The 26154-nt window shown below is 35.1% G+C and overlaps 1 protein-coding gene and 1 long non-coding RNA gene across 3 annotated transcripts in view; both read right to left on the bottom strand.

Moving 5' to 3' along the window:
• Positions 1-4831: 4831 nt before the first annotated feature.
• Positions 4832-5239, bottom strand: LOC119070793. Its single transcript, XR_005086552.1, has 2 exons — positions 5090-5239; positions 4832-5026 (listed from the first exon to the last, which is right to left on the bottom strand). It is a non-coding gene; the product is annotated as an uncharacterized LOC119070793 (long non-coding RNA).
• Positions 5240-13247: 8008 nt separating this feature from the next.
• Positions 13248-26154, bottom strand: part of LOC119070788 (schwannomin-interacting protein 1 homolog) — an 89269-nt gene continuing 76362 nt past the window's right edge. The window contains exons 7-12 of one of the 2 annotated variants that reach the window (XM_037175266.1): positions 15091-15214; positions 14211-14423; positions 13972-14120; positions 13603-13877; positions 13353-13523; positions 13248-13320 (exon numbers count right to left, since the gene is read on the bottom strand). In XM_037175266.1, the coding sequence (XP_037031161.1) occupies positions 13364-13523; positions 13603-13877; positions 13972-14120; positions 14211-14423; positions 15091-15214 (921 nt within the window). In that variant the 3' untranslated portion in view covers positions 13248-13320; positions 13353-13363. Of the gene's footprint in view, positions 13321-13352; positions 13524-13602; positions 13878-13971; positions 14121-14210; positions 14424-15090; positions 15215-26154 lie in introns of those variants that run through there. The other variant, XM_037175267.1, reaches the window with a different exon arrangement.

Raw genomic sequence — 26154 nt, 5'->3', positions numbered from 1 at the left:
AATGTCGAAATGGTTACGCATCAGAGGATATCATTTAAATAGATAAGCGAATTGCAATGCAACCCTAGTTTAACTTCATATTCATATTGTCTGTGTAAAATAAACAAAAAATTTTCTATAATTTTCATTCGGAAATCCACAAACATATTGGTAAATAAAGATGTTTGCAGTCTGAAAATTTTTGTTATCAGAGCTTTAGGCAGTGCCTATATTCGCAAAAATATATTCACGAATTTTCTTAAATTTTCACAGATTTCTCAAATTTTCGTGAATTTTCACAAAAAGTTTTTTTGTGAAAATTTGAGAAAATCGTGAAAATTTGAGAAAATTCGTGAAAATATTTTCGCGAATATAGGCACTGCCTTTAGGGGTAGCACGGGAAACTCTATCAATTAGACATTTTTGTAGAAAATAACTTTAAAACAACAATTATTGCAACCAATTCAATTCATAACAGGTACCGATGGTACCGATAAACTACCTAACAGAACTTTTTAATTTTTATTATAAAAGAATTGCACTCGGGAGGTCGCATAGATGTGGTATTTATGTGGAAAGCTTTGCTACAATATCTCTTGTTTATCATGTTCACTCACGATTTATATTTAAACAAAAAAATCCACTTGGGATTTTTCAATTTCCAGGAAAACACAAAGTGAATGAATCACACGGTTTATCTTATTTGAAACGCAATTGAAATGTTTATGTAATCAATAATTATCGCCCGGTGAATAAAATAATTCGGTAACATACCAGATGCCAGATTAGATAATGTTAGTTGTCTTCTTCTTCTTCCTCTTCGCTTTATGTATGCAAAATTTTTCATGATTTTTTAGTTATTCGAGTAAATTTTAATTGATTCTATTACGGTCTCCTCTTGTTTTTACCTGTTTGTAAACAATAACATTTCTAGTTATTACCTTCACTGAAAGTTAGGGTCTTATGGCAGAAAATAACCTGAAACGTCCGTAACGCTAAGGTCTCTTTGATATTTTGCAAATGTTCTATATTGGCAAAAAAAACGTTATAAAAAGGATACGTCCGTAACCAACGCACTTTAAGCAAAAGTGCTTCAAGTGACATCTGCCAAATAGAGTACTATTTTGTATGAAAAATTCTCCAGATATTTCACAGTGCCAAGATTTGTTTGATACACTGTCCCGATACAGCACTCTATTTAAAGTACCACTCATGCTTGAAGAGCGTTACCCTAACACTTATTGCCGCGATAGCAGGAGTAATTCTTAACCGATTTTTTCGTCACTTTTAAGTACTCTTTGAAAATGTGTGGAAGGAAATAGTAGATTACATTGGATGCTGCGGAGGTAGTTCATTTCATGAGGGATCAATTTGTGCTACGAGCCGAACTCACAAGTGTGTTTTTAAGCAACGAGGTTTGAGTACTTGTGTAGTAGCACTTCGGCTCGGATATGCAATTTCTACACTTGTCAAAATAACAGTTTCCAAAGCGAGTTGCTTAAAGCCACATGAGTGAGTTCGCGAGTTCACAAAATTGATTTCGAGTGTAATGTATGTTGTTTTATTGCCTATTCAACCGGAATATTGTTGTTACCTGTACATTTTCCCACCCAAGGACCTGACAGTTCAAAACCAAAAGTGTTCAAGAACACACTAGCAGATTCTTGAATTCCAAAAGATTATTCTAAATTAATGTGCAATTTCACAACATTTATGTCGCGCTATTTCATTCACTGCCAGACTAATAATAAACATAAAAAATACAGACACAACAAAACAATCTGTTGTTGCATTGAACCGTTTATAAACGAATCGAGCCTCCTATGAAATCGGCTCACACTTAACGTTAATCCCGAAAGCATCTCTGGCAACACTACTGTTTCGGTAACATGTTGACAAACTACTTCGACTGTTTTGTTTTTGTGAAGTGCTAGATTCATATTTTGCGTAATATTTGTCGATTTTGGTGGTATTACAATAAATTTTGCTGTGAAGTGAAGTGAATACATGATATGGACAAAAGTGTTGAGTGTTTTTGAAATTAAGTGAAAAATGTAAAAATTAAAATTGTTTTGTCATTGCTCATTGGTGTTCGTTGAAGTTGAAAAAATGTCACAAAGTTGGTGGTATCAAAACTAAAATAACATCGCGAGTAACTGTTTGGACATCAGTGATATAAATACCTAAAGGATATTTAATGTGATACATTTTTGCTGATAAGTAATGAATATCTCCTGTTATGTAATGAATTTTCCTTCACTAGTGATGTAATAAAAAAGTTCCCACATGTAACGATAGCTTTCCGCGGGTGGCAAATGTACATGTAACAACAATATTCCGGGTGGATAGGCAATAAAAGATTTTGTGTCAAAACAAAAAAGTTTTGTTTGGCCCTAAAAACGATTTCATTCGGTCTTACATCAGAAAAGAGAGTTTTGAAGGTAAGTTCAAGCATAGTTTTACATGCCTTAAAGTGTTTTCTGATGGATCCGACTTCCGACCAGTAGCTTAATCATATGGTCAAGTTCGAAGATTGGATTTTTTATGTGCACAAAACAACCCTATTTACTAACTAGTTAGAAAAATGGCTATTTTCGTGGAGTCACGAAGAAGATTCTCAGTTTGAGGAGGAGGAGTAAAGATATTTTACGTTTGAGGAGGAGTGTTGAAAAATCAATCGATAAAAAGATAAATTCCTAAATTCTAAGTTTTTTCATTATTAAAAGATCCTTTGTACAATGTACAATCAACCCCAAATTAGACGCCTATAAAAGGTTCCTCGATATTGGGTGGACAAACAGAATGTAGAACGTTATATCCGATTTCGTGCGAGTCTAGCTTACAAACACCAGGTGTTTGCCTTCCCAGGTTTTGTTTTTTTGTATGATTTAATTAGCTCATTAACAAACTCGATTTAACTGACAAGGTAAAACGGAATTAGCTTTTGTTAAGTGGCACGAATTGCAGTTTTATTAATGTTGACTTCATATTTCAAGCCCTGAATTTCAATGTATATTACCGTTCCATGCAGAACTATTCAACGTGCTGGACACATAATTTCCAAGACCACTGATTGGATTGATTCATTCTAATTTATTTCAATGAATTTTTACAAGCTTCTTCGATTCAACTTAATATTCTTTCAACTTTGCGGTTTCTATCCATACCAGATAGTTCGAACGGTTCATTCTACAGTCAACAGAATTGTAATCTGGACTGTGACTCTTTACAATCTAATATCCGTTACGGCACAGCCGATATTAGTCTTCTACGATTATGATGACGTATTTGACCGACCAATACTACTGGGAAGAGTTGTCGACATGTTCAAATATGGCTATTTAGCCGTAACGTGTTTGACTATTTTAATCGAATCGATTTTGACTGTCGACGACCAAACATTATTTTGGCAAACGTCGTGGAACGTACAAGAGAGTTTTCGGAGAACTTTACCTCCATGGACGGCGCCTACGCAAAATCGGATACACAAAGAGAATTTGGTGAAAACTTATGCCAGCACCGCTGTGTTCATCTTGGTCCAAATATATTTGGCGCTTCGGCGATCCTGTCTCTTTTGTACTTTGTACACCATGCTAGCGTTTTATGCGTTCAACAGGTATCTGCATTACATCATGTACGTCGACTTAATACATCAGCAGGCCCACAATTTGGTATGTGAATTGGATCGGATGATCAAACTTTCAACATCCCTGACAGACCACAAATTTTGTGACATTGAAAAGCTTGAGATAGAACTAGATCTCGTTGAGAAACTCAAAATAGCAAGCTCTCTTCATGCTCAACTGTACGATATGTCGATCATAGTGAATAGCGCATTGGGATGGTCTCTGATTATCAATTTGGTGCACAGTTACATCCAGATTTTCGTAGACTTTTTCTGGATGTTCCAATTAGTTGAGAATGGTCTAGGCGTCTTTTTCATCGGTAATTGTGCAAGTGTTTAATGTAACATTGAGCCAACTAACCGCGAATGTCATTGCAGAATGTCTGATTTCAATGTTACCTTCTATGCTAATCGTTGGGTTGGTTTTTTACACGACAACAGATTGTATGGAGAAGGTAAAGTCTAACAGTAAAGTGAAATTGAGAACAGTTCACATTGTGTGTCGTTTTGTAGGCTCACCAAGTAACAATCAAAGTCCACAAAATTAAGGAAAATGGAAATTCTTCCACACTTTCCACGCTGGTAAGGTTAAGTAAATTTTAGCAAACTGAAGATAATAAAATTGGTTCCGAAACAACACCACAGACCCACTATTTCATTCTCCAGACGCAGCATCTGCCGATTATACTCGAAGCGAAGGGATTCTTTTTGATGGACTTTGTTCCTTTGAAAGATGTAAGTTTAGTGGGAAGATACCTTGTCAGCGTCAAGTACAGGAAATTTCCTTTATTTTGTAGATGATCGGATCCATAACCACATTCATGGTGTTCATTATTCAGTCAACAGTTTCAGCGAAATTTGATGCGAACGACTTTAGGGGTCGTAACTAGTCGAAATTCATGAAAATTATTGGAATTTAGAATTTCGGAAATTGGGAAGAATTTAACTAAAATTATCGAAATTCTGAAAATTCTTGTTATTTGTCGAAATCCTGAATTCCTTGAAAATTCTCAAAGTTCTTGTATTTCTCGAAAGTTCTCGGATTTCTAAAAATTGCCGAGATTCTTGAAATTTCCAGAAATTTTTCCAATTCCTGAATTTCTTGAAAATTCGTGAAATTCTCCAAATTCTTCAAATTCCTGATTTTTTCAAAATTCTCGAAAAGCTTATGTAACACACTTGAATGTTGTTGACTCTATGTTAACGATTAGTTCTAGAGGCTAGGTGTGTAGTGACTGAATGCAATCGTTTTTATTACCGAATGTTAAATTTAATCACATCTCTGCACATTACATAGCCAGAAATTACATTAATAGTCATGACCGAGCTGGCAACAATTCAATCCACCGTCGCAGGTAGCTGACTTATGAATGACCACACAAGTGTTGTCGCGACATTTAAATCCTGGGACCGATTCACATCCTAGAAATTATCGGATATTATAATTGTTACAGAAATTGCTAGCATTTTGTTTTGCAAACTCACTGAGCCCGACACAGACATCAAAACATACTAGCATTAGACACACCAATATGAAAAAAATAAAAACTTTGGATTGCATTCCGGGAATGAGAAACTTTGTTTGCGTTTTACTTCACTTTGACTAACTTACTGCACTAATTGCGGATTTACAGGTCATATTTATACTATATAATCGAAGTGAAATATCGTTTTGAATTTATGGATTTCACACGATTTTTCGTCAATGTAGAGCATGATCACGAAGAACGTGACCGTTTCGTCAGAGGCGGGAATGTTTATTTACCTCGAAAAATAGTAGAGTAAGGTGAGTAATTAACAATTGTGTGGTCAGTTCTTATTAGGAGCCATTCGACCGTGAGAATACCTTAATTCAATGGTACGCAGTAGAGCTATCTAGTCATCTTCTTTGCGACAACGATAAACACAAACAAAATGTTTTTCTTTATAGTAAAATGTTTGTGACAACAAATGAAGTAAATTGTTTTTTTCATAGGCTTGGGCACACTTTAAGCAGGAGGAATAAAAGGGAATAGAAACATTAAATGATAGAAAAACAATGTTCAATGGAATGATGTAAAACATTTGTGAAGTAATAGATCTAAGGGCAAAACATTTTACAGCCTGTGAGACTGTGAGAGTTTCCGTTTTTTTAGTTACTAATGTTGATCAAAATAATCACTGATGAGTGATGAAATTAGTCTACCTATTCTTCAAAACGATTTCGTGCGACCCATAAAACCAAACGCCATGTTAAATAAATGCTAGGGTGCCACATTTTCGTAGTATGGTACAAACAATCTAATCAAAATGGGATGGAAGTATTTTGCGGATACGCAGGATTCATCTGCCATTGTCAACAATGACAAAAGTAAGCAATGAGCGACAAGCTTGTATTCGCAAATATATACTGACGTGTGCTGAAACGAATGAAGTAAACGATTTGTATCAATCACTGTAGATAGTTCTCCTAGCAAAAGAAGTTATAGATTTTAGATAAAGAGATATTTGGGGATAATTTTGAAAAAGGCCGAAATCGGACGCATATTATAGAAATATTTTGTTTATATGTTTTGGAAATTTCTCCAGGGTATCTCCATTGCAGATACGTGCGGGGCAAATAGGATCTAATTTGGTCTAACATTGATCCTGAGTACGACATGAGAAGTTGAAAAAATGGTGCTGATTTCGAAAACGTAAGCTTGCAGTAGTTGCATAAAAAATGTTTTTTGATTAATTCAGGGTGACTCTCTAGCTCTGTTTAAATTCTTACTAGAGATGTACTGAGTCTCAAATTTGCACTTCAAACGTACATTGGGAACATTCGTGACACTACCCACGCATATTTAGTGCCATTAGCGACCAGCAGTTTCTTGATGAAACCTTCTATCTGTTCCACAAATGGACACCATTTTGTAATAACCAAGTTTCTACCATTTATAAAATGTCTTTGAGCATGGGTATTGCAAAATGTTGCTGAAATAGTCACATTTGTACCTATTTTTTGCACTACTAATTTCTTACTCAGGATGGATTTATTTGCCAGTACGTGTAATTATCTTTCTAATGACACCCAATATCCAATACGATGTACATGCTTTTGGTTGTGAGGGATTCTTTGGAAAAACCTTAGAGTAATTATACCTAGAGATGTATTTCGTACGATAAAATGTGGTCCCGACATCAGTTTGTATAAGATTCACATTTCGTAAAATTTTACGTAGAGCTTTTACTAACACATGTAGGCGTTGACAATTTTGATAGTTGTCAGTTTTGTATTTTCTAAATCGCGTACCTCTATTTTGAAATTTTGTTTGAAATCATTCGCAATAATAATAATTAAATATGATGCAAATGTGATTCATTACGGGATGCCAAAGTAAAGGAGTCAAGGGCAATGCCTGTTCATTTTTCCGGTGATTTTATGCGCTTAATAAAAAATTGCGCGAGTTACATTTGTTTGTTGATTTGTAGTTTTCCTTTAAGAGACCGATTGCCCAACTATAATTTGCTGCATAAAACAACACGGGTCAATTTCTATTATTTTCGTTGTGTTAAACCTGTTAAACACAATGTGTTTGTTGATATCAGTTCATATCAGTGGTATGTAAAAGGTTCACATTTTAAAAAGAATCCTTCTCGCAGGCACATTTAATTTTTTTGCGCTAATTTGCCCACCAATTTAGTAGGGAAAAACCCACACTATCAAATATTACGTATTTCATGTCGGGACCACAAATTTTACGTAATTCTGTTCGTAATTTCCTCTCTAGGTATAATTACTCTCCGTGCCCTGTCTTGTAATAGATAAAATCGACTGTTTCCGTGCCCTGTCTTGTAATAGATAAAATCAACTGTTTCCGTACCCTGTCTTGTAATGGTTAAATCAACTGTTTCCGTGCCCTGTCTTGTAATAGATAAAATCAACTGTTTCCGTACCCTGTCTTGTAATAGATAAAGTCCCTGTCTTGTAATAGATAAAGTGGCTGTTTTCCGAACCATGTCTTGTAATAGATAAAGTCCCTGTCTTATAATAGGTTAAATCGCTTGTTTTCCGGACCCTGTCTTGCAAAAGGTCGAATCACTGTTTCCGAACCCTGTCTTTTAATAGGTCGAATCACTGTCTTCAAATAGGTCAAATCACTGTTGTCGAGTTCCCGTTTTTTTAGTAGGCCAAGGTGCTTGTTTGTTTTTCCGTTCAATTGTTTTTTCATTCGTTCGTTTTTTTGGTTCGTTTGTTTGTGTCGACAAGAAAGAAAAGTTTCTTGTTCTCGTGAGGATATAATTTTTGTAAAGATGAGAGACGGAAGAGTTGGTGATGCTGTAGGTGTTGGAAAGGCGGACGTTGACGCGAAGGTATGAAAAGCTTTTTGATTTGATTTTTTTGTCTGTGCTGTTGGCCAAAGCTGACTGTTGGGGAACACAGCCAAGGGTTTATCCGATCATAGTATTCAGATCGGAACGCTGTTCTCATAGTGACATTTCGGATGAAATCCAACAATTCTCAGAGTATACTAACCGTTTATTCAATCTGTATGCTTTTAACTGTATCTTTGGCACGTAAAAGGTGTTCCTAGAAAGCTGCTTGCCTTAGACTGATGAGTTACAGCTAATAGGACCCTCTTACGACGAAACAGTGTCTCAGTTCGAACGTTGTTCAAATATTGTCTCTTCACGAGAAAATTAGGGTAGTCTCAGCGATGAGTGCTTTTTTGATGACGGTTTTCGATTTTCTTTTATTATTTTTTGTACGTTTTCCTACGTGCATGGTGATGTGTGAAACCCTGCTGATTTTATTTGCGTTTTCTTTCCTTGTACCCCTGGTGTCAGTGTGTTAAGTATGACGGGTATAATTACTCTAAGGGAAAAACAGTACTGAAATCGGACGCATTTTTTAATGGAATTTTTATATATACCTAGAAAGGACTTCGACCCTAGAAGCCAGAATCACTTTCAAAAAAATTCTTCGAAGCTTGTGTGGCTGGTGGAAGGTGAGCAAAAACCGAAAAATTGCAATTTTCTTACAAAAATTTCACCAGTTACACGAGCCGTACAGGGTCGTGTGGGGTCTCATTAGAAAGGTAATCACATGTACTATTGAGCCGAATAGGTTTTTATTGGGTTTAACATTCATCCACACTGAAATATGTGCAGATAAAGTTTTCATCCGAAGACTTACACTGCTCTTACAGAAATTACTCGCGGTACACAAAACGTACATGGTCGTGTGGGGTATCATTTGAAAGGTAATTGTATGTGCTTTTGGGCCAAATAGGGTTTTATGTGGTTTGGATGCACATGCGATGAAATAGAAGGTTAAATGTTTAAGTGCCCATATTTCATCGAATATGCATCTAAACCCCATAAGTCCCTATTTGGCCTTAAAGCACATACAATTACCTTTCAAATGATAACCCACACGTCCACGTACGTTTTGTGTACCTCGAGAAATTTCTGTAAGAACAGTGCGAGTCTTCGGTTGAAAATTTCGACTGCACATATTGCAGTGTGGATGAATTTTAAAACCATCAAGTCCCTATTTGGCTCAATAGTACATGTGATTGCCTTTCTAATGACAACCCACACGACCCTGTACGGCTCATGTAACTGGAGAAATTTTTGTAAGAAAAGTGCAAGTTTTCGGTTTTTACTCACCTTTCACCAGCCACACAAGCTTCGAAGAATTTTTTTGAAAGTGGTTTTGGCTTCTAGGGTCGAAGTCCTTTCTAGGTATGTATAAAAAATTCCAATAGAAAATGCGTCCGATTTCGGTAGGCTGTTTTTGAAAAGAATCCCTCTGTTAAATTTGTGCAAGGAAAATAAGAATTGTTTGTAAAAAATAAAGAGTTGATTTGATAGCGATAAATAAAAAAAGGGATCACTAAGTGACTTACCGACAGAGGTTATTTTTGAAAGTAAGATAGGTAGGGTTTATTATTCGAATTAATTTTAAAATTTTTAATTTTTTTAAAGTCATCGATGTTATCAATCAATTAAGTTCTTTACAGTCTATGATATTTTGGCGTGAAATTCGTATTCGCTGAGTGATTTTAAAATTTTTGTGCTAAAATATCATAACCTGGATACACTTTGTTGACTGGGAACATCAATGACTTTTAAAACTATACAAAATCTCAAATAAAATGAAAGCACAATTGAAATTCAATTGTCAAAAACCAGACTCGATCATTTTATTTTCCTTTTCGTACTAAATGTCTTTTTTAGCGTGTGAGAAGTTTCCAGACAGAGCCGAAGGCGAGGTCTGGAAACTTCTCACAAGCTAGAAAAGACTTTTAGTCCGTGGTACGAATAGTATTTTTCATATTGGAGAAAAAGTGCGACGAAATCGCACTTTTCGGGTCATACGTATGAAAACCACTTTTGCTTAACAGCTTTCAAGAATTTTGAGGAATTTTAGGAATATTTTTTTTAAAATTCACTAAAGTTCATAAAATTCAGATTTTTGAGAATTTTTAGGAATTTTTATTTTAAAAAAAATCAGAATTTAAGAATTGAAATTTCTAATAATAAGCCCTACTTACCGATCACTTTGCTTATTTCTAATAGTGATCAATTCTTAATTTTTTGGGGACACGTCTTATTTTAGAATTACCGGTTCAAATTCTTCCCCAAAAAATCTCTAGGAAATATGTCCGATTTCGGCAACGGTATTTTTAAAGAATCCCTAGTTGTGATTCGCTGAATAAAACCAAAGTCACCGTGTTCAATTAGTGCATTTTCTTTTTTATTTAAATAAATAAATTAACTAATTTTTTTTATTTTATTTGGTTGAATAATTTTAATTTTAATTATAAATATGAATACGATGATTAATAAAATTGCACAAGCATCATTTTTATAACATTTTTCTTGTTCTTTAACTACAATTTTTAATGTTCACTGCAATTTATGTAAATTTTTATGGTTTCCATTTTTCTTTTTTTAATAAAAAATAATCACAATTTCATATAATATTTCATAATTCTTTTTACATAAATTTTCTCTCGGACATTCTATATATAATTCTGGTTCAATCTACTACGTAAGTAGGAAAACTTTCATTTTTGTCTATTTTTAATGAAAGACGAAGTCTTCCGCAAAGCATTTTTCCTTTTTTCTGTGTTTTAATAATTATCATTTAAATATTTCTTGGTTTATAATTTACGTTACTTTTCATGTAGTAATATCTTTGCCTCTAACTTGGTTTTGTTTTACGTTTTTTTATTCATAAGTTCAAATTTGAGTTTAATTTTTTGTAATTTTCTCCCATTTTTTTACTATAATTAATAATGTTAACATTTTGTTCTTTGTTTTGGTATTTAATTAGGTTCTTCTGTGAATATGAATATTGTTATCAATCACATTTTATATTCACCATTCAACATTGATGTGTTCCCGTATGATTTTTGCTACATATAGATTTCTGTTATTTTTCTTGTCTTTTGTTTTTAGATAACTTTTTTTGTTGTATCTGATGCTAATTGTGTCATATGTCCAACGAGGTTCTTTTTCTAAAGTTTAACATCGAAATCAGCGATGTGAAATTTACATCGCATTGCAGCGATTTTTTTTTTGCGAAAACGATTCTTTAGGGTCATAATGTTAGATCGGGAAAAATGTCCTGTCAGGGTGCATTTTAAAAAAAATCTGCCAATAATTGGAAAACTCCCTAAATTCTCTGTCATTTATACAAAAAACGAAAAGGGTGATGGTGGTTAGTATTGAGATATCATAGATTTTTGGGAACGTGTGACGTAGACCAGTCATCTCATCCATCACCAATTTCTTCAGGATCTAAGGAAGTGAAGGAATTCATTCTATGAGTTGTTACTCTTCTGCATCCTTTAGGCAATTAACTAGAACGTTAGGTGATGGACACCAATGGCGATATTTTTGTGAAGTAACGGTACCCAACTGCACGAGGGGCAGATAATCCTATATTTTGATTGCAAAGGGATTTTATGAAAGAAAATCTTCGAAGGATTTTCTAGGATTTAAAAAATTTTCTTCGTCAATTTCAAAGGAATTTCAGGAATTTTTTCACAATTTTTAAGATTCTGCGATTTTCAAGGTTTTTCGGTTATGTTCAATGTTTATGTGCCCTACTGAACAAAAATCCATAACTCGACCCCATTTTTTTATATTTTTTGTCGCGTGAATGGGTGATTAGGTGTACCGGAGTTGTTTTTCATTCTCAGGGAACCGAAACCAATCTAACGCACGATCACTTTCAAATGTTTCCTATAATGTATTTTAGGAATTCCTTAGATTCCGATGAGGCGAATGTAACAATCTTTTTTACTCCTTCAAGCAATCTGGAATACTCTCTACACAACGTTTAAAATGAGAGCACATTGAATCCCAACCTAATCTTTTATCGTTTACGCTTCATGGTCTCAGATTTGGTCAATGTTAAACTTTAGGAGGCGCAGACATGGAGCGCTGAGTTATCGGAATATAGTTTAAGAATGAATTTATTACACAATTTGTCTGTTTTGTTATTTCAAGTTGATATGATTAATATTACTGATTGAATTGATTATGTATGGTTTTTGTATTGATTGATCTGATGATTGATTCATTTGTGTAGTGCAGTGACTTGGTAAGTGGAACGATCTTTAGGTTTCTAAATAAATCTAAGAATTTCAGGGAATTTTTCAGAAATTTTTAGAATTTGGAGAATTTTGAATAATATTTCGTCCAAATTCTTAAAATTCCCACAATTTTCAGAATTGATATAATTAATTAGTTGAATTTCCAAATAAAAGGCGTCCTTGCACGTCGGTTACAATGGATTCTTCGACCATATTTTTCGAATTACGAGTCGGGTCGACATTATATGAGGCTAAAAAACTATAAATGATTCCAGCTTTCAGGGTTGACTAGTTCCAACGATATGGCAGTTACGCCCTTTAGTAACGTTGTCCTCGATATGCTTGTATGTACGACAAACGATATATGCGGATCATACTAACAATGAAGCAGACCCCAGCTGAAAGAAAACCAACTGTTGCTATATGTGTACACCAGTAGTTATTTGTTCAACGAGGGAAAAAAAAGTTGAAAATTGCATTTCGAGGGTGTTGTTCAGTGCACAAAAATGTTGTGTCAACCTCGCGAAAAAAGTAAAAAAATGTCATTTTCTTGGGTGACTTGTTGCTCTCGCTACGCTCTGGCCACAAACATCATCGTCGAAATTAAATCTACTTTATTCCCTTGGCTAACAAATAACTGTTTCATCCCTAGGGGTATAATTTTTAATAAGCCATATTCGATCATGATGTTATTCAAACGTATGACTAGGTCTTTAGGACCACTTTGTGCCGTCCCAAAAAAAAAATCAGAATAAGTCAAATGAAAATCGTTTCCGTGCTGAATTCGTTTATTGTTTTCATTTAACGCGTTTCGTCTATTCTTTAAGTCCTTTGATTTGATCGAACAAAAATTTTTAAAAATTCGCCTTTTCCACTTAATATACCAAGTCAATCGCTACACAAAATATGCAAAATTGAAATCTAAAAATGGAATAGCCTTCTGCTAGGGGAATTTTCTTTTATGCTAATAAGTAAGATGACATACATCAACAGGATTCTATCGAGAAAGAAAAAACCGGAAAGAAAAACGTCTTTTTTTTAGTCTACATGGTAAGGTTTACTTTATACAATTAGATTCAACTTCAATTATATCTCAATGAAAAGCCTCTCTTTGCTGACAATAAAATTGGTTTTTAAATAAAAATAAAAAAAAATTGAAAAACGAAACGTCGAAAATCGAAAATTTTTACTTTTTGACTAGATTAGTTATCCTTAAAAGTTTACTTTGCGTCTGTGGTCGATTGGTTGTTTTAACTATGTGATCCTTAGTGACGATCTCTTGAGTAGGTGTGGTTAATATGGCAGGTTGGTTATTCTGTTTGTCAGTTGTTTGCTCTTTGGCTAATCTGAAGACCGAAAGAGAGAGAGAAAGAGAAAAAAATGGTTACAAACAAGTCCCTCTGATTATATCCAGTCATATCTTACAAGTAACGCGTCAAATCTTCGATATCCACCAACATCGAATCCTGGCTCATATGCAAATCGTCCCGTTCCATCAGAAATTGTACCAGATTTTCGTTCAACCTCTCGATTTGGGTGTGAAATTCGTTTACGATTACTTGCAGTTGAGCTATATTCATGTCGGTCAACATTAGCCGGGACACACGTCGTTTCTCTTCCGGAAATGTGATGCCAACCTTTTCCAACGAATTGCGAATTATCTCGGTTATGGGAGATTGCTTTTGTTTCTGACGATCAATCTGTGAGGATGCATGGACGGGGGTGCAGGAAAAAAATCCAATTTCGATTATGTCCGCGATAGCAGTGAAATGAACATATTATATCGAAAATTACCTCCATTTGCATGTGTGCCATATCTTTTGCTTGTGCCAATGCCATACGAGCTTCGATTTGTAAACGAGCTTGTTTGGTGAAAAAATCCACATCTTTGGAGCTGTCGTCACCGATTTTCGGTCCAATCGGTAGACTTGATGGACGAGACGCTAAAATAAACGATTGACGGAAATATCAGCGTTAAGGATCTTCGTCTTCACCATAAAACGTTTAGGAAATCAATATTCGTCCGTTCATACCTTTTTCTGTGGAACTACTTTTGCGCACCGACAACGGTCTTGTGTTGTATGGATGGGAATCGGTACTGTTGTATCTAGAATACGTATTTCCAGTGGTGGAATTATTGGAGAATGTGAATGATTTCGACAGTTTCGGACAGGATTCACTGTCAGAACTGGGACTCTCATTATCCGACGCTGTCTCGTTCATAAAACATATTTGAAGATTCATTCCTGCAATGCGTCAATTAAATGGTAAGGATGAGTAAGTGTGCTGGTTCAAGCTGAATGGTAAAGCCCGGAACAGGTCATGTGAATCTGATAGCTGATCTGAAATTCTTGTCGACCTGATTCGAAACGCAATAAAATGAACTGACCTGCATTGACCTGAACTTGTTTTTGATCTGACCTGAAGAAACCTGATCCGACTGACTGAGCTTCATTGCTTTATTGGCTAACGTAAAGCTAATTTAAACAATCAGGGTCGTCAGGTTAGGTTTGGTCGGGTCAGAGGTGAATTAGGTCGGATCAAGTTACGTCAACGATACATCAAATCAGGTAAGGTCAACCATAAATTGAGTCAGGTAAGGTAAGGTCAACGATAAATCGAGTTAAGTAAGGTCAGGTCAACTGTAAATAGTGTGACGTCAAATTCAGATCAGGTTTAGAAATTACTGGAATGACCTGACCTGACCTGACTTGACCCTGACCTGTCCCTAGCCTTATTAAATGAGAACTGAGTAACTAAGTCTCAAATTGTATCGAAGACTGATGGCATAAGTGGTCATTAATTATGTAACTTTTGAGTGGCCTTCAATCCTCGATACAAATCAACGAACTCCTTTCGCACAGAATTACTGCAATTAAGGTTCCACAAAACGACAAATGGATTTTCACTCACCTCCTTGTAATCTAGAATGTAGACTTGGCTTCCGCGTAGGTCTGTCCGAATGTGTTCGACCAAAATAATCGTAATCCGATCCCATAGCAAGACGTCGTCGAATTTCTTCTCGGTCATTTCGTTTCTGAAAGAAATGAAAAATGGAAAGTTAGAGCAAAAACGCACACACTGGACTATGTATGTTTTATGAATGGAGTATAGATTGTATAACCGCGCATGAGATATTACATTTGAATTACGCAGTGCTCCAGCGGTCTCATTACTATCAGCCCGAATAACGCGAATAAACTTATCGATAACATTGTCCATATCTTCAACGAATTTCTCTTTTGGCGCTAAGTCGACCGGTCCCCAGGCATTGTCGTCACCGTGTGTAACCCTTGGCAACATTCTCGATTCTCTAAATTCATCGTTCTGATTGACTGAAGTGTAACGAATTTTGCGATTCGGTAACAAATCGTCTAACATCTGCCGGGCCGTAGCCGGTGCACTGTTTTCTTTTTCACTATCACCACCATTGCCATTCCGTTTCGTTAAATTGATCTTCGATTTTAAATTGACAAAGAAATTTTCCAACATCTTCGATCGAAACGAAACGAATCAAAACATTAAAATATTTTCGATTATTCGACTGAGCAACGAGCTGCACACAAAGAGTCGCTTCCTCTTATCAATATTGTGTAAACAGTTTATAAATGAGATGTAAACAATATTCAAAAATTGAATATGCAATAAAAAATGCTGCTTTATATTCCTACAGGCTAAAGTACGTCGACGAAAGTGATTTCAAATATTTAAACTCGGCATGCATATAGTGTCCATTTCAATCTGTTGTGATTTTCGATTTGAATTATAGTTTTGGTTGTATGTGTGCTACATTGTGGTATGGGGGCTGGTTGTCGTTAAGTACGTGCTCGGTTCACACATACTAACAATGTTGACCCGAGGTTGAAATTATTTGAATTTTGCACTGTGTAACCGACGTGCTACGGGTATAGGAACTTTGATTTTATTATTATCGAATGTCTTTGTAAATTCTTGAAAAGTTTGTTTTAATTGAGTCAAATAGACTTTGCTTTAATGAGCCTGACATTCGATTTTGATATGAACATGGAGTCAATGTCGTGATCTGTTTATGTTCATATATAAGTTTCCACTAGGTATTTACGAACCTTTTTGGACGATTGTTTTTAGGTAATTTCGCGAGGAGTGACCCGAGCGAAGTGAAAGCTACAAGTGAATGACACATACAACTTTTCATGCAATTTTCGGTCCCGTCGTATGAAAAAGAACATGCTATATGTGAGGCTACATGTGTCAAAAACCGTACTTTTCATGTTTCAAGAACTTCTTTCGACGCTCTCAGCATGTAAAATCCATTATATAACTCGACTTCGACTCGGATCAACCAAATTCACTCGAAAACTCCACTTTCCTAGTTGTGTAAAATACTATTAATTTGTGCAATGACGATAGGGCTCAAGACAACTGAATTCAATTCTGCTTGACACATACAAATTCGTCATCATCATACAAGAAACAAAACTGTTCCCCGTCAAACAACCCCAAAAACCTATCGAATTCAATTCCATTTATCCTTCGAAAATAGTCCCTGACTTAAGGTCTTAAAATACAATAAGAAAAGTGTGTGCAACGAAATGTCTTTTATGTGTATTGGAATCCATAAAGTGGTTGAGTACTCATCGAATACGTAAGTATTTTCAATTTGAATTTTATTTGAGTGTACCGTCTAGCCATCTGCTTCTCACAGTAACCAATAACCGTGTGGCTGTGTCCATGTGCGCAATTTTGAGAAAGAGAGTGGAAAAAGACATAGAAATAAGAAATTTGCATAAATGTAACATGCTTTCGCAGCGACGCGGATATAAGATAACGTTTCGATACACAACGTTTGAGCATTGTATTCTCATTGCTGTTTCTGTGATTCTTTACATAAACTATCACCTATATATATATACATGTCGTGCTCGAGAAGCATACAACTTAATTTATCGATATGTTCGTTTTTATCGGAGGGTTTAACCAAATCATAGAAAATACCCTGGCAGTTCATTTTCCGAGGTCGAATTAGGGACTTAGTTAGGAGCAGTTGACTTTACAGAATAAACACAATGAATTTCAAGTGAGAGTGAATTCGCCGCAAATACGGTTTTCAAAGCCACTTTGTAAACATTTGTTATTTGTAAAAGCATTCCCAAAATCTAAGGCTACGTATGAATATGAATTAAAGGTCACTCGTCAAATTGACCACACCTTCCTATGGTTCCTATCGTGGCTTAACAGCCAAATTATAGTGTACATTTGGTAGTGTTTTAGTCTTGCTTACAAAATAAAGTCAATTCCGGAATCCGGTTATCTGGACATTTTTGCTAATTTTACTTCTATGTCATTTGACAACGTGGGGTCCATTTTTTAGAAATTTTACTCTGAAAAATTCTGAAAACCCCGAAAATATTCTGAATTTTTCTAGATTAAAATTCTCGCCCTGCGACAAAGACGATAAAAATATCCAACTGGTCTTTGAGGCTATTATGTTCTTATATGACAAACACGTATGGCAAAACCAATTAAGTACAAGACTTTGTAATAAGGGCAGATACTGCCAATAACGGTCTGTTGCGTTACAATTTTTCAGACTGAATACTCTAGTTTCAAGAAAAAATCGTAGTTTCAGGCATTAGACTCTATTGCCACAAAGTGTTAAAAATGAGATCTAATGTAACTGGTCATACAAAACTATTGCAATTGGCGGAGGTCTGCATTTTCAAACCCATATTCTACGGCGATCTCCGCTATCAAAATTTTTTCTCCGCCAATAACGGATTTGTTCCATAGTTTTTCACGCTCTTTCGTCTCCAGCAAGTCTTATTCGCGCAAGTTTTATTCGCTCACCATAGAAACTCAGGCGTCCGCTAATAGACTATTTTTTAAAAGTATTTAAACACTGAATGTGATGCCAACCCACAAGAATACACGGAACCCTAGTTTGAGGTGAGTTTGTGTTGAATTTTGTATTATTTATATATCGATACACATGTTGTGAACATATGCATTGGCATCACAGGAATTTCTCCCGAAAGTTGGGTTTTGTTTATTGACCTTGGATTTGACTAAGACTAGTGGCTCATAACCCTTACCTTCGGCTCGGGCTACAACAAACCTCCCATATAGTAAAAACATTAAATTTCCAATCAAAGAACGTAAACTACTGTTACAAGTGGAAATAACAGTAAGTTTTCTGAGGTAGTACCTATTCAGTATTGATCAGAAGGAATAAATATAGCAGAATTCCAGGTCGATCAGCAAAATCATGACACTGCCTCTCATGGACATTTTGGCTAAACTTTCACTAAATCACAGTCAGTGTAAAAAAACCAACAAACCAAAGTAATTAGAGCAATTGGTACTCACATTTTCACAATTAAAAACACTGAACAATTGAACCGTATCCAAACTTTCATGGTCGTCATAAGTCAGCGTATACAAATCGTTCACGAATCTTGAGTCTTTTTTGTAATGTCTTTTCGGAAATCCCGACAAATTTGACAGCGAGTTCATCGAGTCCATGGTGATGGTCATTGTGGGTATCAATTTTGTTAATGTTCTAGATCCCGGAACCGATTTAAAGATATTTCGAGAGAATTTATAGATACGTTTTGATCGATACAGTCAACTGTGTAGCACACTAATTCGAAAATAACAATTCCAAATCCAATTCCACGGCTTCTTAACTACACGATCGAATGAATTCGACTAAAATTGTTGCAAAAAAGTACAAAATAATTTTTATTAAAGCCATGATTTCTCATTGAAAGTCGCGCAACGATCAAGCAATTTCCATTAGAGCTGTCCGATAGATTTTTTATTTTGTGAAAATATTGCTGCAAAATCAGTGCTTCGATGAAGTGCTCGTAAAACGGCAATTAGATTTTATGAAGAGTTTTAATTGAATTATACTCAAAACGGTAACATTAAACACATTAAACGGTTCATTCGGTTCATTAGAACAGGTTGATATCATCAAATTTTCGTCCACTTTAACAATAAATTTCAGAATTAATTATTGCAACGCCTAAAATGGACAAATTATGAACTCTGATAGCCGATAGTTTATTCCCGATAATCATTCATAAAACTGACTATTTCGATTGTAAATACCGGGTGGGGTGGTGGTATTTCGACAGTCACTAAAACAATCGATTATCCGATTTATGTACACAGAATTGAATGCTAAAATTCGCTCGAAATTTCCAATTTAATGTTTGCAAAATCAACGTTAAAAAGTCTCGTATCCAACTAATTGATGAATGATTAAATATAGCGAGAAAAAAAAATCGTAGAAAAAACATTCAATGGATGATTACCCAACCGTGGCATTTGTGTCGTTTCATTGTTATTAGCTTGTGTGTGCACATACATCTATCTATAATGTGCAAATGAAAAAGAATTGAATTCGGTACATTTAACTCTTTCTATAGCAGAAAAAGCAACGTTGGGAACATATTGGTTATACCGGATACTAACCCTTGAAGCAGACAATTTTTCTGTTGAATGGTCAGAAATGTCTTTTTTTTACCTCTTTTATCCTCTGTGAGTGGTATGTTGGTGACGTTATGACTGAAGAAAATTTACCACAATCATTTGTTATGTTACTTCCGATATGGAGGACATACTGTATGTCCGATTGATCTGGCATTACGTTACGTAATGATGTGGAGGACATATGGGGGTATGTATGCAACACAATAGCTTTTATAGGAAATGTAGAAAATAATTTTCCAAATTAAAATCAATTTTCAGTCTCAGCCACCTCAATCAATTATTTATTTTTTTACTTTTGCGGTCACGTTCATATTCGACCCCATGCACTGAAGGGTCAACATAGCTCAATCAGTAGTAGGGTGTAGTAGTGTAGTAGGAAATTATTTTGTTTTTTAACGCCTGCGGGTAGGCAGGGCCTATTTTTTAGAATATTTTAAAGAATTTCTAGAATTTTTAGAAAATTGTAGAAAATTTTAGAATTTTTAGAAAATTCTAGAAAATTTTAGAAAATTTTAGAAAGTTCTAGAAAATTTTAGAAAATTCTAGAATTTTTAGAAAAATGTAGATAATTCTAGAAATTTTAGAAAAGATGTAGAAAATTAAAGAAAATTTCGAGAAAACGTCTGAAAACAAATGGTTGATAACGTGGGTTATATTTTGCATTTTATTTTTATTGTAATTTGGCCGACTTGTTCTTAAATATTGATAAGAAATATTCTTAAGAATCACTTTTATATTCTTGAACAGAATAGATAGAAAGGATGCTACGCAATGGTACGACGGCCACGGTCTTTAATTTTACTTTCATGTCGCTTCTAGCTAGTGAAATGCCTACAAACTAAAATAACTAAAATTGGAGCAGGCAAAAACTTCGAATCTGACAGAGCTTGTATGCTTTTCCCTTACCCAACAAGGCTCACGTTTAGTGATTTGACTTGAAGCGAAGTTGCTGTTTCGAATTACGAGTGTGATGGTGGTCACAGGACAGTATAGGTCTGCCTATTTTCAGTTGCTTCACCCGACAGCACTAAACTTAAATTGAAATTGAGTGACGGAAATCGTTGAAAAACATTTTACTAAATGAAATAAATTTTACTGAAAATGTTTCTTATCCTTCTGTGCAGTGTGCAACAACAACATGAAATATAAATAATGGAGAATACCTACCCAAAAATGAATATTGAGTTGACCGTATGTATGAAGAAAAAATCAACAGTCAACTCACGATACCATAAACCATGATAGTCCTATGATATTTTTAAACATGGGATAAATCTCGATTCATTGAATTTACATGAAATTTGGACCACTTACGATTCACATGGGACACCTCTGTATTTTTAATAACTAATTAACTTTGTTAGACGAAATCGTTAATTAAGTAAACAAAAGATAAATCTTTAAAATAAAAGTGGTTTCTTGATAATAAGATAGTTCCAAAATCGCAGAGAAATTGAAGTTCAAAGTGGAGATTTGTTAAATTAGGTCAAATCTCCAATATTTACCTTAATAAAATCAGTGGAAGAAAAAATCGTAGTGAGTGAATAACGGTCATTACTCGATGTTGAGAATTTGAATTGGGAAAAGGAGAGATGTCCCCATTCAGGCAGCCAAGTCGAAAAGCAGGAGTGGTACAATGAAGTTTTTCCGATGCCAAACAGCGAAAAAGAAAATTATTAATAATACAGTCAAAGACAGAGAAATTTCAGCATGAATTTGCTTCAGCTTTTTTTCAGCTGATTTACACATACAATCGAAACTGTTAATACTTGTTTACACGATTGAAGCTACGCACACGCGTGATAGTGATAAAGCCGTATACAGACTGTTTCTGACTGTATAATTAAATTTTTAACGTGAAAACAAAAAATAGTTATTTACAAAACAAGGGATAACTTTTATCCCGGGTTATGTAATGGATTTTACATGCTTTTGAAGGCACTTACCAAATTTCTTGTTTTAATAAGCCACTTACTTTCGACCCTAGAGAAAACAAAAGCATATAATAGTATTTTACTTTACTAGTGAGGTAATATGGCCATTCCCTCACTAGTGAAGACCCTTTTCCTCGCTCGTAAAGTAAAACGTCATACTTTACACGTGAAATAATTTGATATCTCGTATCACGATGAGTAAACGTACCTCGGGCTGAAGCACTCGGATACTTTTACTCATCTGGATACGAGATATCAAATTACTTCACTGGTATAGTAATGTACTATTATCGTGTACGCGCTTTGTTTTCCCTCAAAATTATTCAACTAGGATGTGTAAACGAAAATTATTCTTCTGTGATGTGTCAAACATGTCATTCCCCTATTTTTTTTGTCTCGTTTTCGCTTACACGATAAAACATCTTACTGACATTTAAGGGGAAATCTCAGTAAGCCTCGATGTTCCCCTCAAATGGCAGTAATATATATTACATAACTAGGGATAAAAAGTAGAGTTTTCGTGTGAATTTTTTTCATCCGAGGCGAAGCCGAGGTCAATAAACACACGAAAACGAGACTTTTCATTTTTATACCGAGTTATGTAATGGATTTTACATGCTGAGGGCTTCGAAAGAAGTGTTTGCAACATGAGTTAGTACTAATTTGCTGTCAATGAAAATTTTAGAAAAATTTAGAAATTTATAGAATTTTTAGAAATCTTTAGAAAATTCTAGAAATTTCTAGAATTTTTAGAAAATTTTAGAAAATTTTAGAAAATTTTAGAAAATTCTAGAATTTTTAGAAAATTTTAGAAATCGTTTTCTAAAAAATAGGCCCTGGGGTAGGCTGCATAAATTCTGTGAAAAATTAAAGAAATGTGGTTTTTCTCGTACGATTTTTTACACAAAAGAAGGTCAACGAATCTGCACAGATTTCAGAAAGCTTTAAATTCTCAAAAAGTCATGGTCGGGAGCACTTTTTGTAATTTTTCATCGGTGAGTCAAAATTTTTAAAATTTTTAAGTATGCCAAATTGAAGCCACGGTCTATACGAGTAATTATCCTATACATTTAACAAATTTTTTTAACACAGCCGGAAGAACTGGACCGAAAAGTCGGTTTTCAGAAGTGCGTATGGGAGCTTCGAACTTCATTTTTTTTTTGTTATTATCGTGTTCAGGGGACCATTCTGCATCGAAGCTACCTGCAGGCCTTAAAAAACAAAATACTTTCGTCAAAACGCTACACCCTAATCGGTGGGGCAATGGATCTATACCCAAGAGGTTCCAGGTTCGATATGTGATGCAAACATTGCTACCTGGTTTTAAATCTAATCACTTTGTGACTGAGCCATCATCCTTAGGCACTAGGCCTGTTCAAATTTGAAAAATTATTTTAGATTCTATCGGCATGCTATCAGAGAGTTAAAATGGTTCAAAAAAAGAGACCCGTATTTTTAATATAATTTTTTGAAGCGTTTTTGTTCTGGGGAGGTCCGTTCGAAGGAAAATCCCAAGTTTGGTTGATTTTTAGACAGTTTTCGTCACTAAACTCAACCAAAACCTCAAACATAGTGCGCTAACTCAATTGTTGTCAAAGGATATGCAAAATTAGAGTCTCGTTTTGAATATGAGCGAATTTAGTCAAGTGGTTTGAGAGAACGAGCCTGAGAAGCGTTTGCAATTTTAGCCAACGTGAAAGGGTAATCTAGTTTTTAAGGGTTAAGCACATCATTAACATCAGTGACTTGGGCGTCAAAAGATGCGTCTTTAAACACACTTTCAGGGGAAAAAGTTTTTAAAAATCGGTCTCGTGGTTCGGTTGTGATAGTCAAAAGAGTGGGTCTTATTTGGCGAGCTCGCATGCACAGCGATGGTTAATTTTCATCAACTAACTCATGTGATTCGGAGCTTATATGTACACACTTATTTTTCCCGTGTTGAATGCTGGGTAAGTGACCGAAAAGTGTTCTTTTTGAGCGTGCTCAGGACCGCTTCCACGATTTTACTCCCCTGAAAGTGTGTTTAAAGACGCATCTTTTGACGCCCAGGTCACTGATGTTAATGATGTGCTTAACCCTTAAAAACTAGATTACCCTTTCACGTTGGCATCGATTGCAAGCGCTTCTCGGGCTCGTTCTCTCCAACCACTTGACTAAATTTGCTCATATTCAAAACGAGACTCCTATTTTGCATTTCCTTTGACAACAATTGAGTTAGCGCGTTTATGTTTGAGGTTTTGGTTGAGTTTAGTGCCGAAAACTGTCTAAAAACTAGCCAAACTCAGAATTTTCCTTCGAACGAACCTCCCCAGAACAAAAACGCTTCAAAAAATTATATAAAAAAATACGGGTCTCTTTTTTTGAACCATTTTAACTCTCTGATAGCATGCCGATAGAATCTAAAATAATTTTTCAAATTTGAACAGGCCTATTAGGCACCCAATTCGATTTCTTCGTAACCTTCACTCCTTGGACACATTATTCACAATACATGCGCAAGGCTAAAAAGGACCATGAGGATCAAGACTTTTTTGTAAGTGTGAGGCCAACCTTTCGGAGGCGGTGAAAATATAAAATTATTGGGGTCATTACTTCTCTTCATCTAAATATTCTGAACATATCGATACACGATCTGCTACTTCATTTGTTTTAACGTACATTCTGCTGCATAGGACATCGATATCCAGACCTAAAAGCGCTTATTCTTGTCATTGTAGTTGATAAACAGATGACATTGTTGCGTCTTGCTGAACAGTTTTACAGATAAGTTAAATTATGGGAATTCAGAGAAAACTGTAACACTGTAAGTCAATCACAAAGCTTTTATCATCAATTGAATGATGTCTGAGACACACATTTTTTAATGACCTGACCAGTCTTCCCAGAAATATTTTAAATTGGAATCTATTGTTGCTTTGGTATGAGGAAGATTTTCTATGCCCTTTTTGTCTGATCCTCTTAATTACATTAAAAACGAAAACGAACACAAGCTACTGTTGTCTGTAAAACAATCCAGAAAACTTGAATTTATTGATGTAGAAAATTAGGTGACATTAGATACAATACAAATCATCTTTTGCAACTTCCCCCAAATAAAAGTTTTCCAATAAATTCAATTTTACGTCATAGTTTAACGAAGTTTCATGTCATATTGCGAAATGAAATGGTGACTATGGTAATGCAAAATTAGTAAATAATCCCCCTCATGATGATAAAAGTCGCTAATCAATGTTTGATTTATATTCAATGTTCTGAAAATTTCTGTAGATGACTTTGTAATTATTCCGATCGAATTGAAAGAGGGTTATTTATTGCTAACCTGTTACTAACTCTTACTGCCCCGCTTTTATCACGTTGCCGGTTATTGTGACTTGTCAACTTTAGGCACACCGGAAAGTGCTAATGGAGTCGAGGAATACCTCCAAATAAATTTCTAAGTATAAGGTTTTACATCAATCGCTTGAAAATATCAAATGAAGTAATAGATCCGATAGTAAAACTGCTGACATGCTTGTCATCTATGAAAGGCTGAACTATTCGGCTGTTTTTTTTTTAAACTCGCATCAGACTGCAGAGCTATAGCAGGAGAATTTCTATCGGATCTTACCTATTTTGATCTAACAAGTTTCAAGAAATTGATGTAAAATCTTCTACTTCATTAGTTTTAACACAACGTTTGCTACATAAACATTTGTCAGATCGTTTGCATTTGTTGTCGTCATCGGTAACAGACAAATATCCCGTCCGATTAAAATTACTGATGCAAATATTACGCCCACCAAATTTCGCACTTGATTCGCATTCATGAAAATGTTTAATTAAAACTTCAATCAAGGACACAAAACGAACCTGTAATTCAGTCGGTTGCAAATTTGTTGCCGTAGCTGTTGTTGTTGTTTGTCGTAATTTCTCATAAAATGGATCATCCTCACCGATTATGGTTTCAACCATCATTTTTTTGTTGTTGTAACGAAATGACGTACAGCAAAGTACTTAATTCAAATTTAAAATGTGTCTGAAGACTTTATGGCAAATATTATTGAATGGATAAATGGGATGTTCCACCGAATTTATTTATAACCATCAACGGAATAAGCGCTTTATAAGAACTCGTATAAATATTTTAATGCGAACGAACATGATATTGAATTGGCACTGGCACAGGGGGGAAAACCAAACAAAAAGAAACAAAAATTCTTATCACAGTTGTAAGGTGATTAGCGAGACTAAGCCGCGGGTAAGGTTCCCGAGCGTATAAGTTAAAATAAGCCGCATTGGAATTATAGATAAATGTGTGCAGTAGCGTAATTAAGGGGAAAATTTCGCAAACTCTATTCACCATATGAACGATTAATGCGTCGACGTTGATATGCTCGAAATCATTTTACAATTATTCTTGATTTCCACTTGCGAAACAAGCATTCCGTTTTCTATCCGTTTACACTTTAGACAATAGAAAAGAGGCGTGGTCTAGCTAAACGGAGGCAACACGAAGTAGTTTTTTGTAAGTGGAAATCAAGCCTTATAATGCTTGATTTCCACTTGCAAAAAGGACTCAATGTGGAGA

This window comes from Bradysia coprophila (assembly GCF_014529535.1).
Source record: "Bradysia coprophila strain Holo2 chromosome IV unlocalized genomic scaffold, BU_Bcop_v1 contig_106, whole genome shotgun sequence".
In the NCBI taxonomy this organism is placed as follows: Eukaryota; Metazoa; Arthropoda; class Insecta; order Diptera; family Sciaridae; genus Bradysia; species Bradysia coprophila.
This window is presented reverse-complemented; position numbering and strand designations above follow the sequence as displayed.